The sequence below is a fragment of the Penicillium psychrosexuale genome, assembly GCF_028828465.1.
Source record: "Penicillium psychrosexuale strain IBT 29551 chromosome Unknown utg000002l, whole genome shotgun sequence".
NCBI lineage: Eukaryota > Fungi > Ascomycota > Eurotiomycetes > Eurotiales > Aspergillaceae > Penicillium > Penicillium psychrosexuale.
In genome coordinates, this window is record NW_026643187.1 from 821,502 (window position 1) to 835,031 (window position 13,530).

At 48.7% G+C, this 13,530-nt stretch overlaps 9 protein-coding genes across 9 annotated transcripts; 5 read left to right on the top strand and 4 right to left on the bottom strand.

Annotated features, from left to right (window-relative positions):
* Positions 1-124: 124 nt before the first annotated feature.
* Positions 125-1,266, top strand: N7518_001459 (uncharacterized protein; the record flags this gene model as incomplete). Its single annotated transcript, XM_057182387.1, has 3 exons — positions 125-153; positions 436-612; positions 666-1,266. 3 exons carry the CDS (start codon positions 125-127, stop codon positions 1,264-1,266), a joined length of 807 nt encoding a protein of 268 aa, XP_057043837.1.
* A 465-nt stretch (positions 1,267-1,731) lies between these two features.
* Positions 1,732-2,133, top strand: N7518_001460 (uncharacterized protein; the record flags this gene model as incomplete). The annotated part of the gene is made up of 1 exon (XM_057182388.1): positions 1,732-2,133. One exon carries the CDS (start codon positions 1,732-1,734, stop codon positions 2,131-2,133), a length of 402 nt encoding a protein of 133 aa, XP_057043838.1.
* A 387-nt stretch (positions 2,134-2,520) lies between these two features.
* N7518_001461 (uncharacterized protein) lies at positions 2,521-3,177 on the bottom strand (the record flags this gene model as incomplete). Its single annotated transcript, XM_057182389.1, has 1 exon — positions 2,521-3,177. The coding sequence occupies one exon, from the start codon at positions 3,175-3,177 to the stop codon at positions 2,521-2,523; it is 657 nt and encodes a 218-aa protein (XP_057043839.1).
* A 910-nt stretch (positions 3,178-4,087) lies between these two features.
* On the top strand, positions 4,088-5,173 carry N7518_001462 (oxidase ustYa family protein; the record flags this gene model as incomplete). The annotated part of the gene is made up of 5 exons (XM_057182390.1): positions 4,088-4,337; positions 4,390-4,521; positions 4,582-4,712; positions 4,770-4,869; positions 4,932-5,173. 5 exons carry the CDS (start codon positions 4,088-4,090, stop codon positions 5,171-5,173), a joined length of 855 nt encoding a protein of 284 aa, XP_057043840.1.
* Positions 5,174-5,279: 106 nt separating this feature from the next.
* Positions 5,280-5,876, bottom strand: N7518_001463 (GNAT family N-acetyltransferase; the record flags this gene model as incomplete). The annotated part of the gene is made up of 1 exon (XM_057182391.1): positions 5,280-5,876. One exon carries the CDS (start codon positions 5,874-5,876, stop codon positions 5,280-5,282), a length of 597 nt encoding a protein of 198 aa, XP_057043841.1.
* A 262-nt stretch (positions 5,877-6,138) lies between these two features.
* Positions 6,139-7,079, bottom strand: N7518_001464 (SDR family NAD(P)-dependent oxidoreductase; the record flags this gene model as incomplete). Its single annotated transcript, XM_057182392.1, has 2 exons — positions 6,139-6,971; positions 7,028-7,079. 2 exons carry the CDS (start codon positions 7,077-7,079, stop codon positions 6,139-6,141), a joined length of 885 nt encoding a protein of 294 aa, XP_057043842.1.
* Positions 7,080-7,698: 619 nt separating this feature from the next.
* Positions 7,699-8,905, top strand: N7518_001465 (MBL fold metallo-hydrolase; the record flags this gene model as incomplete). Its single annotated transcript, XM_057182393.1, has 3 exons — positions 7,699-8,042; positions 8,109-8,249; positions 8,332-8,905. The coding sequence occupies 3 exons, from the start codon at positions 7,699-7,701 to the stop codon at positions 8,903-8,905; spliced, it is 1,059 nt and encodes a 352-aa protein (XP_057043843.1).
* Positions 8,906-9,859: 954 nt separating this feature from the next.
* Positions 9,860-11,020, bottom strand: N7518_001466 (uncharacterized protein; the record flags this gene model as incomplete). Its single annotated transcript, XM_057182394.1, has 1 exon — positions 9,860-11,020. One exon carries the CDS (start codon positions 11,018-11,020, stop codon positions 9,860-9,862), a length of 1,161 nt encoding a protein of 386 aa, XP_057043844.1.
* A 565-nt stretch (positions 11,021-11,585) lies between these two features.
* N7518_001467 (serine/threonine-protein kinase) lies at positions 11,586-13,316 on the top strand (the record flags this gene model as incomplete). The annotated part of the gene is made up of 2 exons (XM_057182395.1): positions 11,586-12,392; positions 12,441-13,316. 2 exons carry the CDS (start codon positions 11,586-11,588, stop codon positions 13,314-13,316), a joined length of 1,683 nt encoding a protein of 560 aa, XP_057043845.1.
* Between the last annotated feature and the right edge of the window lie 214 nt (positions 13,317-13,530).

Sequence of the window (13,530 nt, forward strand, 5' to 3'; positions counted from 1 at the left end):
CCACCCCTCGCTCCCTGCTGTGGCAGATAATCGCTATCTTCGCACTGCTCCCGCCAGCGGGCCCTTTCCTCGTAAGTGAAGACAGATTGACGGAGTTCGTGTTTCGCTTCAGTGGTCCACTGACATGCTTGCGCCAGATGGCCTTGAAGGACGGTACATTTGTGGCTGTGACGGCGCCGTTCAGCTCAACTGCTGAGATAATCATTTTGCCGAGGACATAGGTGAAGTCCGGGTTTACTGCGAACAGCAATTGTTGTATATTGGCATTTTGAAACCCGCGCCGTGGATTCTGACCATTCTTGGAGACATCCAAGGGTTAGTGGGTGACTACGGTCGGTTCATGACTTAGCGCTGACAGGATTGCGGACACGAAGAAGGTAAATTTTACCCGCCGCTTATATAGCTGTTCGGCCATGATTGCTTTTTCCTTGGCAGGAGTGACCTTCTGACGCGCGAATACAGAGATAGAACTCGAGAAGCGACAGACAGTGAAAAACTCCCCAAGGACGTCATCTCCTGGCTCCTCAAGGCCATTGAGGAGAAAGACCCGAGCGCCCCGCCAGGCGATCAAGCGCTTAACGAAGATGGCCGTCTCATGATCATCGCTGGAAGGTCCGGCAACCATTCTCCACAACCCACTGTAAAAGAAACTAACTTATCTTTAGTGACACCACCGGCACAACCCTAGCCCACGCCCTCTACTTTCTGGCTAAGACCCCTTCTGCATACAAAAAACTGCAAAAGGAACTGTCTGAAGTCTTTGGAAAAGCCGCGGAGCCTTCGCAGTTTACCAACAGCAAGCTTCAAAACCTCCCTTATCTCGAAGCTGTCATCAACGAGACCCTCCGCCTCAAGCCCGCTGTGCCAAGTGGTCAGCCTAGGTTAACTCCACCGGAAGGTCTACAGATTGACGAGGTCTGGATCCCAGGTAACACGATCGTAGTGCTTCCGCAGTATGTCCTCCATCGCGACGAGCGCTATTTTCCCTCCAGCTTGGAATTCATTCCTGAGCGGTGGCTGGATGAGAAGAACAACTTGGTCAAGCACGAGGAAGCTTTCTTCCCATTCCAATTAGGTCGATATGGCTGCGTCGGGAAACAATTTGCGCTCATGGAACTTCGAGCCGTCATCGCACGGGTGGCATACAACTTCGATCTCGCGTTCGCGCCTGGGGAGACTGGAGTGTCGTTTGACGATGATTCAAAGGACACGTTCACTTTTAGTATTGGGTCTTTGCCTTTAGTTTTCACCGAGCGATCAGAATAGAGGAGTGGTATCCGACAGGCCTTCTTGCAATTGAGTTTTTTTCATTATGTCAAAGGACAAAGCTAGCGTCACTTAGTTATCATAAGCCTTTGTTGTTCGAATGGTGAGACAATGAGATCTATGACAATTCCTTTCATATACTGTGAACAATGGCGTTTGTCCCAGTATTTATTCTTTGAATCAAATCGAATAAGTGCCGACTCCCATATAGCATAAATACTGTTAATATCCATAAGTATCCACCAAGCAAACATTCGGATTGCCTTCCATATCATCCAGATGCTTCAATCTTCCCTGTACCGGATCGTGCGAATTTTCTTAGTTACCCTTGACTTCTGGTTCAACACCGATCTCCCCGAAAGCCAAGTTCAAAGGAGCGGTAAGCCCTCCCAATCAATTCCATCTAACAGCCTGAATTCTTCATCTAGTGCCCAACAAGCCGAAAGGTCATCTTCTAATTTCGAAATGAAAACCTGGGAGGAAATCTACCAAGAGGAGTGCCTTAGTTTCAAAGCCAGTCTGGAGACCCAAGCTCGGATTCTAAGAAACGATCCGGAAAGTCAAGGAGTAGATCGTATCAATGATGTTCGCAAAGAGCTAATCTCACTTTCGCACCAGGCAGAGCGAATCAAAGAGGCTGCCTTTGAAATGGTCGACGAGACCCCGGACAGTGTATATGTCCGCAATGCCACTCCCGAGTGGCTCTCCTCCCGGTTTGGAGATCCGCAGCTAGAACAGGTATGTATTAGCATGGAATACAGCTTGGACCGACTGGCATTTGAGCTTAGATCTGACCCGTCAATGGACCTTATGGTCGCCGGACACCTTGAGCAAATGACCGACGATATTGAGATGGACTTTCTTTAGATAAGAATGCATTTATTCATTTGTGGCCTCTATGGATCTACAAAATTGTAATAAACGAGAATATTCACTAGTAGTCGGGTCCAGTATGCGGCTGTAGAAATTAAGCTGAGAAGAGATGATAACTTGCAATTAGATATAACACATGTGCAAGTCTTATATCTATAAAGAAAGAAAGCGAAGGTTGTAAAAAGCAATTGCCATTCTGCTATGATGTTCTACTTAATTTTCCAGTGACTTTCCAAGTCCTGACCCAATTCATCATTAATGAGCGTATACAGTTCGTGTCGTCATGTCTTTTCTCCAAGAAAGCCGAATTTTCAGTCCACTATCATTTCCACCAAGTCCAGCAACAAATCAATCCCACTCTGAATGCACCGAGTATGAAATTTACTCCTGCTGACCAGTGATAGCCTTGATATCCTTGTTCTGGGCCTTGTTTTGGTCGTTGGTGGGGTAGTTCTGGTAAGAGCCGTAGTTCTTGTAGTTTCCGTAGCTCTGGTACTTGCTGTTCTGGGAGCTGGGAGTAACCTGAGCGTTGTTGGCGGAGTTCAGGTTGTTGTTATCATTGGGTTCGTTGCGAGAGGCCACGGAGGGGATAGACTGGCGCTTCTGGTTTGCGTGCCACTGGCCATTGGCATCGGTCCAACCATTCTGGTCATTCTGATCATTTTGGTTGTTGGCGTGCCATTGACCATTTCCGTCAGTCCAGCCATTCTGGTCGTTCTGGTTGTTGGCGTGCCATTTGCCGTTGGCGTCAGTCCAGCCATTTTGGTTGTTTTGTTGGCCGTTCTGGCTGTATTGACCGTTTTGGTTGTTGTTGTCGCGCCATTGGCCGTCATGCTCAACTTGGCCATTCTGATTAGTTTGGTTGTGGCGGTTATCGCCGTTGTTGGCAACGAACACGCCATGCTGCCACTGGCCCTTTCGGTACTGTCCACTCGGGTCCCATTGACCGGCCACGTCGTTGGGGTCCACGGGAAGTGCGAGGACAGATAGAGGGGAGACAGCCAAAAGAAGAAGGCTGTTGATGATTGAGGAGCGCATCTTGAGGGAAAGTGGACTGGAAGAGATTCAAACGAAGTATAGGCGGTTATTGCTTTTGGGAGCTGTTGCGATTCCGAGGATCTCGAGATTGTTTGTGTTAAATGGTGATTGAAACCTGGTTAGTCGGGCTGTATTTATATCTGAGAAATTTCAGCTCCAAGAATTATGTAGCTCAAAAGTGCTACTCAACAACTTTGGAAGCCTTTGACAAGAATGTCTGAGGTTGGCTCACGCCATTCCTCGGTGTGGTTTGATGCTAATTGGCGCTGCAAGGGACACGGGGAAACGTGTAGTTGATAACCATGCTGCCTTGCGGGGGATAAGCGAACGGGTGCGCGATGATCTCAGACGGCTGCAAAAGATGGAGTAGCACGCGAAAAACAAAGCACAACAATAAAGATCAAACCTTTGAGTGGATACATGAAGAGTTGCATGATACCTCGCGTGAGTCTGCCAAAAAAATTCGTGGATCTTGTCCGCAAGGGGGTAGTAATCACATTCCTCGACGATCACCCGCGGTCAAATAGTCCTCATCCTGTCTGGCTAGACAGACAAAGTACACTTACGCCATTTCAATGCATATGATGTTGTCTTCTATGCGGTTGATGATCCCTTGAGGGGATTATCACGTTGAACATATACCACGCATTGGGACTCATGGGATGGCGAAACTTGTGAGACATGCAGAGGACACGTTGCTTTGATCAGCAATGACTACAACCTCGAATACATCGAGTTGAGGTTAGTATTGAAGCTGGGGAAAGTCCGCTGCGTGAAGTTGCGGTCTGGGGTTGGCGTCTGCTAGTTACAGAAGCCAAGGCTGTTCTATTGCCCCTTGAATGGAATGATCGAAAATCAATTTTGCGCAGTTTCGCTCTGCAACATTCAGCAAACTACTCGCATCATTACAATGGACTCTATGTTCGACAAGAATTCTCATGGGGAATATTCTAGACGAGAGTCCGGTGAGGGGCTTCTCGCAGAGGAAGAAGGCATTCTCTGGAGTAGAAAGGAAACACCAACACCAACGTGCAACAGTTTCGCGGCGTGCCTGTTTCAGCTGAGTGCACTTGTGCTGGTATTCTTAGTCGGGACTCTGTTCGGCTTTCACTGGCGTGGTGATTTGGATGGCCTTTGCAGTCGACATGTTTCTCAATATTGTAAGAGTTCCAAGCTTCTATCGTGCAACTCATTAATCTTATTGAAATACAGCAACTGTCATGAAGGAAGTTGGAATTCAATATAGTCTGCAAGAATTCAATGGCTCTCTACTGAAAGAGAATGTTTTTCGACAAGATGCTGGCCCAGATGTTGACGCAGCATGGGAGTCATTGGGCGTCAACTGTATGTCCCAAAGTGATTAACTGCTTTCTGGCATGGGCTAACTAGAATCATGATCTATAGACCGCAGCATTCGAGTACCTCCAGAGGATGCTGAAAAATCTGGACTTGCTACCGACCAAGTCAAGATCAATGCGAAGTATGGGGGAGGATTTCCTGCGAATGTCGAGGGCTTGCATCACCTTCACTGTCTGGTAAGTGGTCTATACCTCGATCTATGTCTGTGAAGATGGTATACTAATACCGACAAGAATCTCCTCCGTCAGTCGCTCTACTATAACTATGACTACTACCACGCCAAGGGGGAAGGGCCCTTCACGAACAATGACTATATCCTCCGCCGCCACGTGTGTATGTTGTGCCCATTATTCCTTTCTCGTTAAGGCTTTGAACTAATTATTCTCTCATCGCAGCACATTGCCTCGATATTCTTCGGCAAGAGCTCATGTGCACAGTTGACAGCGGAGTGCTGGGTCAAGTCTGGATTTACCCCGAGAACCCGGAGCCCTATGTTGACTTCAACACTCAGCATCAATGTAAAAACTTCGATGCCGTTCGTCGCTGGGCCGAGGACAACCAGCTTCCTCAGGACCCCCCTTCGGACTTTTTGCAGCCGCCATCAGAGGGAGACCGAATCTATATCCAAATGCCATGAGACGTGACAAGCAATATTTGAGCTAGACTCAGCCGGTATACAATAGAATGGAAAGAATAAACCTCAGCATACGTGATAACACCAATAGAACAAAAATTCGCTCAATTCAATCAAGATTATAAACACTCAAGTCATCACTCATCCCCGGCAAAACATACACCGCATTATCCTCGCCACCAAAGACCTTCAAAGGCCTCACTCCCCTAAACTCCATCCCAATCTTCTCCAAAGCGCCGCGACTCCGCTGATTCGTAGGCGAGCAAAATCCAAACACAGCATCCACCCCAAGAGACTTCTTTGCATACTCCAAAAGACCCTTTGCCGCCTCGGTCGCATACCCCTTTCGACCTTCTTCGGGCAACATGGCAAACCCGATATCTGGGGCAAGATAATGTGGGCCTGGTGGAATGCCCCTCGTGAGCGATACGCTGCCGATCGGCTTCACTTCATCATCGGTCTGTCGCGAGACTAGGAACATGCCATAGCCGTGGTGGGCGTAGTGTTCCGAGACTCTGCCCTGGAGGAATGAAGATGCCTTTTCCGGGGTGGTGATTCCGGTTTTGCCGCAGGAGCTGATGAAATCGTCTGTATTCCAGAGTTGAACTAAGAAGGCGCAGTGGGTCGGGTCGGTGGGGTTGAAGGGGCTAATTTGGAGACGCGGGGTGGAAATCGTGAAGCCCGGTGGGAAGGAGAAGTCCGGCATTGTGGTTTGGTAGTTGATTTATACCAGATTTGATTCTAGAGTGAAGTAAAGTGTGTATTTTCTCTTTAGCACGATAAAATTACCAGTGAGTCACAGTTGAGGCTGGATTCCAAGGAAGCTTAGCGCCGACAGGGGTTGACGGCTCATTTAGGTATGTGGCGTTCTGGGGCTAGAAAGAATAGAGAGAAGAGATAGGGACAAAAATATGGTAGGCGAGGTTTAACGACAAGAATCTTTTCGGTACAATATATATCACATTATCCTATTGTCCCATCTTCATGCCACCGTTGGCACATACCACACTGCCAGTACACCAAAGAGCATCAGGCGTACACAACATGCCAACAACACCCGCAACCTCATCAGTGAAAGCCGGTCGACGACCACCCATCTTCTCCTGAATTAACTGCTTCTGCTCATCGGTCAAGCGACTCACAGTATCCCCATGATCCGTCAGCTTGCTCATAGGCGTGTTATCCTGGTATCCTTGGATATCCTTCCAGAACTGCTCTCCGGCCTTGAAGTACATATCACCGACGACCGGGCCGGGGTTAACCGCATTGACGGTCGCACGTTCGGACAGTTCACGTGCCCAGGTGCGAGTCATCGCCTCAACAGCTGCTTTGGTACCGCCATAGATCGACTGGCCTATGAAACCGAGCGACGAGGATACACTGGAGATGCTCACGATGCGGCCGCTTCGGTCGGTTGGGAGGAATGGCGCGCATGCCTGTGTGAGGAGGAGCGGGGCGAGGACATTGATCGCGTAATGCCAGTTGAAGTGCTCGGCCTCGATGGCGCCCCTATTGGCGTCGTTCAGGGTCCGGTCTTGCGATACGCCGGCATTATTGACCAGGATGTCGATCTGGAGTTTTCCATCGGTGCTGAAATGCTGCTGCGCGGTAGCGATGATTGTCTTCACGGCTTCGGTAGGCTGGCTTAGATCGGCTTGCAAGCTCTCGCATTTGATGTTATAGGTTTTGGCTAAAAAGGAGCACAGTTCTTCGGTGTGGGCGCGCGAGGACTCCGAAGTAAAGATCAGAAGTAATGAGCAGCCTTTTGCAGCCAGGTTACGGGCAATTGCTTCGCCAATTCCTGCGTAGATGGCGTGTTAGCTTGGTCTCTTGGTATGCGGGGGAGCTAGGCTTTACCCCGCGATCCTCCAGTGACGATGCCGAATTTCCCTTCAAGTACTCGAGCCATTTTGGATATCAATGAGAGAGATGAAGAAATAAGTAAAACGAATTTGATTGAGGGAGGACATGGCCAACTCTTTAACCTCTCTTTTCTTATTTAGCCGAGTTGCCCCATCCCTCCCCTTCCCACGGAATAAAATTGCCCGTTGCAGAATGACGGAGGAAATACGTGTAATTCGGGTAAATTCAATGTCGGCCTGAATGGTCAACTGTGGAGTTTGTTGTTTGTTGTGTTGGCATGGTTTGCATGGTTTGCATGGTTTGCATTAATTGCGTAGAACATAATATCGACTCCATCTTTCTGCCTTTCCCTTACCACTAACTCATTGCTAGAATTCTAAATTGAATGCACTCGTTTGCTTTACAAGAACCGGCTAGTAATAACACTGCCTTTTCTATAAGAGTATACAGTCTATCTCTAGTGGTCAATCCTCCCATTGGACACTATAGAGTTACGATAGGTACATTGGGGGGTTAATACGCTAGCCCGATTAGGCCAGTTATCGCGATAGTCCCTAAAATGGTGTTTGACCGGCGCTCGGTACTGTAGAGCACCTCGAGTTTGTGTCTTTACATCTTTCGGAGGTTATCCATAGTGACCTGGCAATCCTCGAAGTCATCTAATCATGTCACACTTCGCCGTTTCACCCGGCGACCAGAGCGTCCAGGTTCGAATCATCGATTCTACTACTAGGATTGGCAAATTACCACTGGCGTTTCTCATGGAACCTCCGATGGAGGGGATGCATTATATGCATCCACTTCCGGCCTGGTCATTCCTGATCGAACATCCTTCCGGTCAAAAGATTCTTTACGATCTTGGAGTTCCGAAAGATTTGAACTCGTTTGCGCCGGTAATTTGTCAACATCTCGAGACGCAGGGATGGGAAGTCGATGTCAAGGAAGAGGTGATCGATACTCTCGACAAAAATGGTATCGCGGCGAATGAGATTTCCGCTATCGTCTGGAGGTGAGTAACTTATCGTTGATTGATAAATATACAAACATCGTAACGTGCTGACGGTTCCGCGGGAAGTCACTGGCACTGGGATCATATTGGCGACCCATCGCGGTTTCCTTCCTCTACCGATCTCATCGTCGGCCCTGGTTTCAAGGCTGCTTTCCTTCCCGGTTATCCAGCGAACCCAGGTGCTCCTGTACGTGAAAGTGACTTTGCGTAAGTCTTCGATTGGCGTTGTCATTTATTAGTTGGTATATAATGGAACTTGGCCCATCCGCTAACCTTCATCCCACAAAAGTGGACGAAATCTACGGGAAATAGACTTCTCCGATTCTGTCCAGGTTGGCCAGTTCCGAGCTGTGGATTACTTCGGTGATGGTTCGTTCTATATCATAGACAGTCCGGGTCATGCAGTCGGTCACCTTGGTGCATTGGCACGTACCACGACTAATCCCGACACATTCATTTTCATGGGAGGTGACCTCTGCCACCACGGTGGGGAAATCAGGCCATCCAAGTATCTCCCCATTCCTCGTGATATTCACCCAAGCTTCCCTACTCCCAGGTCACTTCCATGTCCCGGGCACCTGTTATACGAGGAGTTGCTAGTCCGACGGACTGGATCGGTGGACAAGCCATTCTTTCGACCAGCCATGGGACCAGATATTGAACAGACAATAGACACAATCGATAAAGCACAGGTGGCCGACGCAGATAGCAATATCTGGTTTATATATGCTCACGATCGCAGCCTGTTGAAATGTGTGGATCTGTTTCCCTTGCCGGCTAATAATTGGAAGGAGAAGAATTGGCGGGAGAAAACACTGTGGACTTTCCTTGAAGAGTTTGAAACGGCGATTAAGCAGATTTGAATGACATGAAATTGAGGTTGATACTCCCATGTAATTAAATCCTATTAGATCAGTGTCTCGTACCAGGAAACTAGAATCAACGTCCCCTTTAATCTTAATTTACACTTTGCTGACCTGTTGTCACGGACCATCTTGTTCGAATCTGTTTCTAATAATACAAGTCTCTAGTTATAGCCAAGTCCATATCTCCCCAACGAACGGCGTAGTATGTGTTTCTGCGGAGCGCCCAAGCCGCAAGATATTTCGGGCCACGGAGTAGACTCGCGGTGATTATGCTGGGACAAGAACCAACGGCGCTAGATCCATGAGCTTCATTGGCAAACGACAAACTTGATGCAAGCCAAAGTCACCAGTAAGGCGCCTCGACTAAGCCTGTCGAATCTTTTACTCCGGAGGGCTCGGACGACCTACATAACCACCCCTCCCCCCCACACTCCATAAGCTCGTGCTAGCTTACGGATACTAGCCGCTCCGGTGAGTTGGAGCCTTCAGCATGCAGGGGCGCTCGTAAAAATTCTCGTGATGACTGCCCTCATGACTAGTTGTATCATTTTCGACCGGGGTCGACCCCTGGGCGCTTCCATTAAGGGCTCATGACCCAGCTTTCCATGCAAAATTGGCAATGTCATCTGCGCATTTTGTTTTGCAGCGCTATCAGCTCAGCCCCAAGTTGGAGGTTAAGGTCCATGTTACTGAATCTTATTTTACCGCGTACATCCAAATATTGCATGTGGTTCCCCGTCTGCAAGATCATAGCGTTCCCGTATCAAAAACTCGATGAGATAGGGCAGGTGCACAGATTTCCGTGGAAATAATATTCTAGTTACCCAGGAGGGAGCGCAAACTTGGACAAAATGTGTTTCTTCAAACTCAATAGAACAATCTCATTCCTATGAAATGTAACGCACTCAAATGATATCTCGCTATAGGCCAAAAACTTCCCGCCGGGTCTAGTCAATTGGACTTATTCCGATTCTGTATGCGCTTGCTTCTACGTCTCCCAGTATCTTGAGTCCCTTGATCAGGAAGAACCGATTTGTTGGTAGAATTATCCACTGCGGGCCTGGACCTTGATATCTCCGGCTTGAGAGTTGCGGAAACCTTTCGTCTTGCTTTCTTCGGGCCAACAGGAGCGGCCGCCCGTTTCCTCTTAGTAGTTCTTTGGCCACCGTTTGAAGCGGGACCATCTACTTGAGCGGGGCCATCTGCTGGTGCGGGACCATCTGCTTGATCGGGACCATCTGCTTGATCGGGACCATCTGCTTGGGCGGGACCATCTGCTTGGGCGGGACCATCTGCTTGGGCGGGACCATCTGCTTGGGCGGGACCATCTGCTTGGGCGGGACCATCTGCTTGGGTAGAGAAAAGCCCATCAAAAAGCGGAGGTCTAGGTTGTGGATTGAAGGTAACATGCTCGCTAGGCACTGTCGGGCTCGGACTCAAATCGCGGTCGTTATCGGGTATCTGCAAAGGGATTTCATGATTCCAAACCATCCCAGGCAATATGCCCCATTGGTCGTTCCAAATGCCTCTTTTGATCCAGATACTTTTCACATGCTCGTAAGCTTCGGTGTTGATGTTTGTGGAGGCAGAGACAGAAGAAGGGCCATCTGGGGAGTCAGAGGCATTTTGAACTCGTTCGCGCTCCTTCGATATTTGATAGATGAATTGATGAAATGGGCGTGATGGCTCGTCTCCGGGCTTCTGTTTGACTTGTCGCTCACCGCTCTGTTGAGTATTTTTGCCAGTCGAGATGGCATTTTCCGGCGAGGAAGAGAACAAGCTGAGATGGATTTTCGCACCACCGTCGGTCTCGGGCGCAGGGGTAATTTCAGACGACTCTTCGTGCATCCACTGTTCTGAAGGCATGTTCTGCCATTTCTCGTTCCAAATTCCCTGTTCCCTCCAGCTCTCTTTCACTGTCTCATAGGCGAGATTGTTAAAATTTACTCCGTTGGGAACATCCAATGTTCGCTTCTCAATTCCTTCAATTATGCGGGCTTCCAGTTCGTCGATCTGGTCGTCAAATTGCTGATAGGGGCGTGAAGCATCGTGGGCCTTCTTCAATTGCCATTTTTCGCGATCACGGCGTTGTTTCCTCTCGTATTCTGCCATCTTGGAAGGACTTAAGGGGCTTATGGATCTTGTTGAATTATGCGAATGGTGGGAAATGTATGAAACGTCTCTGTCGAAACGTGACCGGTCATTATCGAGTCGCCTCGGGTTTTTAACGAGCTTGTCGAGCGCAAAGTGGATAGTAGCTAGGCCAGATCTAATATCGGCCATACTGGGAGGATTGGAATAAAACAGGAAAGGGAGAAGAATTGTGAGTGAGATAGGAGATGGGGGGAATGTGACAGAATTCAGTGTGACGTGAGCGCTAAGCTGCAGCAACTAGCGCGGGAATTGACCTCGTCGCTCTATATTCAGTAAACAATCATATCCAATCATTTACCGCCCAACATTCCACGCCTTTTGACTATTTTCGTACAGTATTCCAACCTGATTTTATTCGCTGAAACGAGATCTGAAACGAACGACTCCTAATATTGCCGGGGTATAGCGCTTAAGATCACATTTGTAATTGATGCCCAATAGTTAAGTACATAATGTCTCCCAATATTCTTCTGAGTGCCTCTTTTCCGTTTGACAATTGTCTTCTGTTTGGTCTTGCTTCAATATGTCGTCGCCCCCAGACCCTCATAGCCTTGCTCTCTTCTCCCTCCAGCCTTTGAACGAACAAGCCAAGAAAGTCGTCAGCCATCCTTGGAACCAACACTTAACGTCGAAGTTGAGCGATGGCACAGTTGTCCTTGATATTGGCTTCCATATACAGTCACGGTCCCGTCAAACGATTGCAACACTAGGACGTGGTGGAGATGCGGACATCTTTGTAGAGGGTGCCACCATCTCCAAGACCCAGTGCTCTTTTGAAATCGAGCCGACCACCAATGTCATCATGCTCTACGACAGGTCCCATCGTGGGACAACGCAGGTTTCCGGTGCCAATGCTATCCCATTCGAGCATGGGCGCCTTCGTCAAATAGTCGTTCAGCATCGGCTGAACGATGTTCTGGGGATGGGCGGCAGAACGAAAGATGCCGTTCAATTCAAGTTGATATGGAAGAAAAATTATCAACAAGTGACCGAGATAATAAGGAATCGAGAGAGTATCATAAGTGACTGCGTGGAAAATCCCCGCTTAGCTCGGACGACCGATGATTCAGAAACGGTTCTACCGTCGCAAATGCAGACCAGAATCCACACTGCGGGGCCTCGACAACTGGAAATAAGATACATAAAGGTTGACCAACTTGGATCTGGACATTTCGGAGTTGTACACAAGGTCATCAATGTCGATACGGGGGAGTTTCTTGCTGTCAAGATATTCCAAAAACCCGAACAAGCTTCGAAGGAGGTAGAGTGGAGGGAGTCATTGTATTATGCGTTGAAGCGCGAGGTCGAGACTCTGTCCAAGATTAGCCACGTTAGTAACCCTTCCATGCTCTCCCGAGCTAAACTGACGCTGCCCTAGCCACATATCATCGATCTTATTGGCTCACAAGGCTGGGACGGACCGGCGGCGGAGATATTCATGGGCCTCAAGGACGGCACACTTGACTCATTGGTCGAAAGTGGTATTCCGTGGTTAAAAGAGGTCACGGGATGTGCCTTCCACCAAATGCTTCAGGCGTTAGATTGTCTGGCTGTGAATGGCATTGTTCATCGAGACGTGAAGCCAGAAAACATTCTTTATACTGCGCTACCGGGTGCGCGATATCACTTTCAGCTCGGCGATTTCGGTCTGTGCAATCGCACTGTTGATGCCCATAGTTCTGTTGGAACCCCATTGTACGCGGCCCCTGAGGTTCATAATCATGGAGTCCAGACACACAAGATGGATATCTGGTCCCTTTTTGTAACAATCGCATGGGCACTGGATTTCCATGGATTCCGCCAGAACGTATCCCATTTCAAGACTCTCCAGCAGGCTCAACAAGCCCTCTTGAGCATCAGCTCAAAGATTGGAGAGATTCAGGAAATGGCGAGAGTCGACCCGGATGAGCGTGCCTCCGCGGCACAGATGCTGGTCAAGTGCTTCGATGGAAAAGGCCTTTCAACTAAACGCAATCGAGTTCCACCGCTCAGTCCAACGAAGCCAGAAACCAGACCCGAGCCCGAGTTACGCTCGGTGCCCATGGCTACGGACAACTATCGACTAGCCCAGGATATGCGAAGGGCTCCACAACAGCCCACAAATCTGACCCGTGTCCGTCAGCCGAGTAATCCGCAGGGTCGGGTATTGGGGCCAGGCAATATAGATCGTCTTTCCACGAAGAAGCATGGGATTCTCTCCAATATTGTTGAATCCCCTAGCTTTGGACATGGTTTTCGTGTGCGGCGACCATAAAGACTAGAGGGAACCTAGGGCTGTCGGTCCACTTAACCATCACGAATACTTTTTCATTCTTCAATAATTTGTCTGATACCTAGTTTGCGTTTGGCCGCTTCATCTGCTCGTTATAGTCACGTTATAGTCACTTACGCAATGCACTTTGTCTTTTCTTAAATTTACCACTTCCCTTCGAATTCAAGCACGAAAGCATTCTGCAGAATATGAACTC